The sequence below is a fragment of the Tupaia chinensis genome, unplaced genomic scaffold (genome assembly GCF_000334495.1).
Source record: "Tupaia chinensis unplaced genomic scaffold, TupChi_1.0 Scaffold000066_1, whole genome shotgun sequence".
Lineage (NCBI taxonomy): Eukaryota > Metazoa > Chordata > Mammalia > Scandentia > Tupaiidae > Tupaia > Tupaia belangeri.
The window spans coordinates 1,115,594-1,116,922 of NW_006159525.1; the positions used below are offsets into that span (position 1 = coordinate 1,115,594).

The window sequence follows — 1,329 nt, forward strand, 5'->3', positions numbered from 1 at the left end:
GGGGGGGCAGGGGCCTCATGCTGCTTGCTCCCGTATAGGGCTGTAGGTACCCCCTGACCCTAGCCAAGAGGACTTGCATTTCTGTGCTCATCTTATTACTCTTATCTTCTTTTCTTAAACAGAGAGACAGACAGACAGACAGACAAGCGGAGCCGCAGTGCACACGGTGCGTGTGTCGGCGAGGCCGCCAGGAGACTCACCGCAGCAATGCTACGTGAATGCAGAGGGCTGGAGGTGGTGTGACTACTCACTTGCTCGGCTAACAGCTGCCGGTTTTGGATGGAATTATTCCGCAACAACAAGAAAGCGTCGGTTAAACGCCTGGTGGCCATGTCTCAACCTTTGTGACCCCCCTCTCGGGCCCCCCCGCCCACTTGCAGTCCTGATTTATTCACTTTCTTTCTCTTGGCCTGGCCTAGTCGGCCCACCCTTTCTTGACAAGGCCTCTCTTGACAAGGCCTCGGGCCTCCAGCCAAAAAGGCGCAGCTTTGCGCTTCACCAAAGCTTAAAGACCCCTCCCCAAATAGTCACCTAGGTTTTCCAGGGGTCTGACTCCCCCTACCCAAGCTCTGGCTTCGATCTCGATCTCTAAGCACTTGAATCCCCCCAATCCTTGCCTAGCGAGCCAATGTCCTAGAGACCCCACCCCAATCCAACCTTGGATCTACAAGCGTCTATCTCGCCAATCCGGCTCTGGACTGGGAGGCCCTGAAGCCCCCTAACCTCCTTAGTCCCTGAGACCCCTAAAGGGCTTCACCCGCTGCCCCTAACTTGGCTCTGAGGCGTCTAGGCCCTGCTCTGCGTTCCGGCCCTGACTCAGTTTCCCCACCAGAGGCCTGGTCTAGGCCCTCCTTGGTCAACCAGAGCCAGGCCTGGGTCCTGAACACAGGACGCCTGAGCTCCTTCCTGGGCCTTGTCTGCGCCTGTTACGGCCGGCCCGACCTCCTGACCCCTTCCTTCCCTGGGCGGCCCGGTCCTCCACTGCCAGCAGGCTGCCGGCCTCCAGGAGGACGCGGGGCCTCCCAACCCGGGATCCTCAGTCCTCTTCTGCGTCTCCCTCCATCCCCGGATCTGAATGCAGCTCAGCCCCGGGCCGTTTCCGTGCTGTGGTCCCGGGTTCTGGCGTCCCCCCGGCCCTCTTCCTGTCCGTCCCTCGCGAGTGCCCCCCTGCGTCGCTCGCGAGCCTCGCGTGCAACGTTCCGGGCGCGGGAGCTCCCTGCCGCGGGCCCGGGCGCGGGAGCGCTCCGCCCTCTCGGGCTGCTTGGGGCGAGCTGCTCCCGCTTCCCCAGCAGGGCCGGGCAGGCAGGGGGCAGGCCCGCGGCTCGGCAG

At 62.9% G+C, this 1,329-nt stretch overlaps 1 protein-coding gene across 4 annotated transcripts in view; it reads right to left on the bottom strand.

Annotated features, from left to right (window-relative positions):
• Nucleotides 1-1,123, bottom strand: part of STX16 (syntaxin 16) — a 29,174-nt gene extending 28,051 nt beyond the window's left edge. For 2 of the 4 annotated variants that reach the window (XM_006141868.3, XM_006141867.3), the window contains exon 1: nt 252-1,122. In XM_006141868.3, coding sequence (XP_006141930.1) covers nt 252-332 — 81 coding nt within the window. In that variant the 5' untranslated portion in view covers nt 333-1,122. Of the gene's footprint in view, nt 1-200 lie in introns of all 4 variants that reach the window. The other 2 variants (XM_006141865.3, XM_006141866.3) reach the window with 2 other exon arrangements.
• Nucleotides 1,124-1,329: the final 206 nt, after the last annotated feature.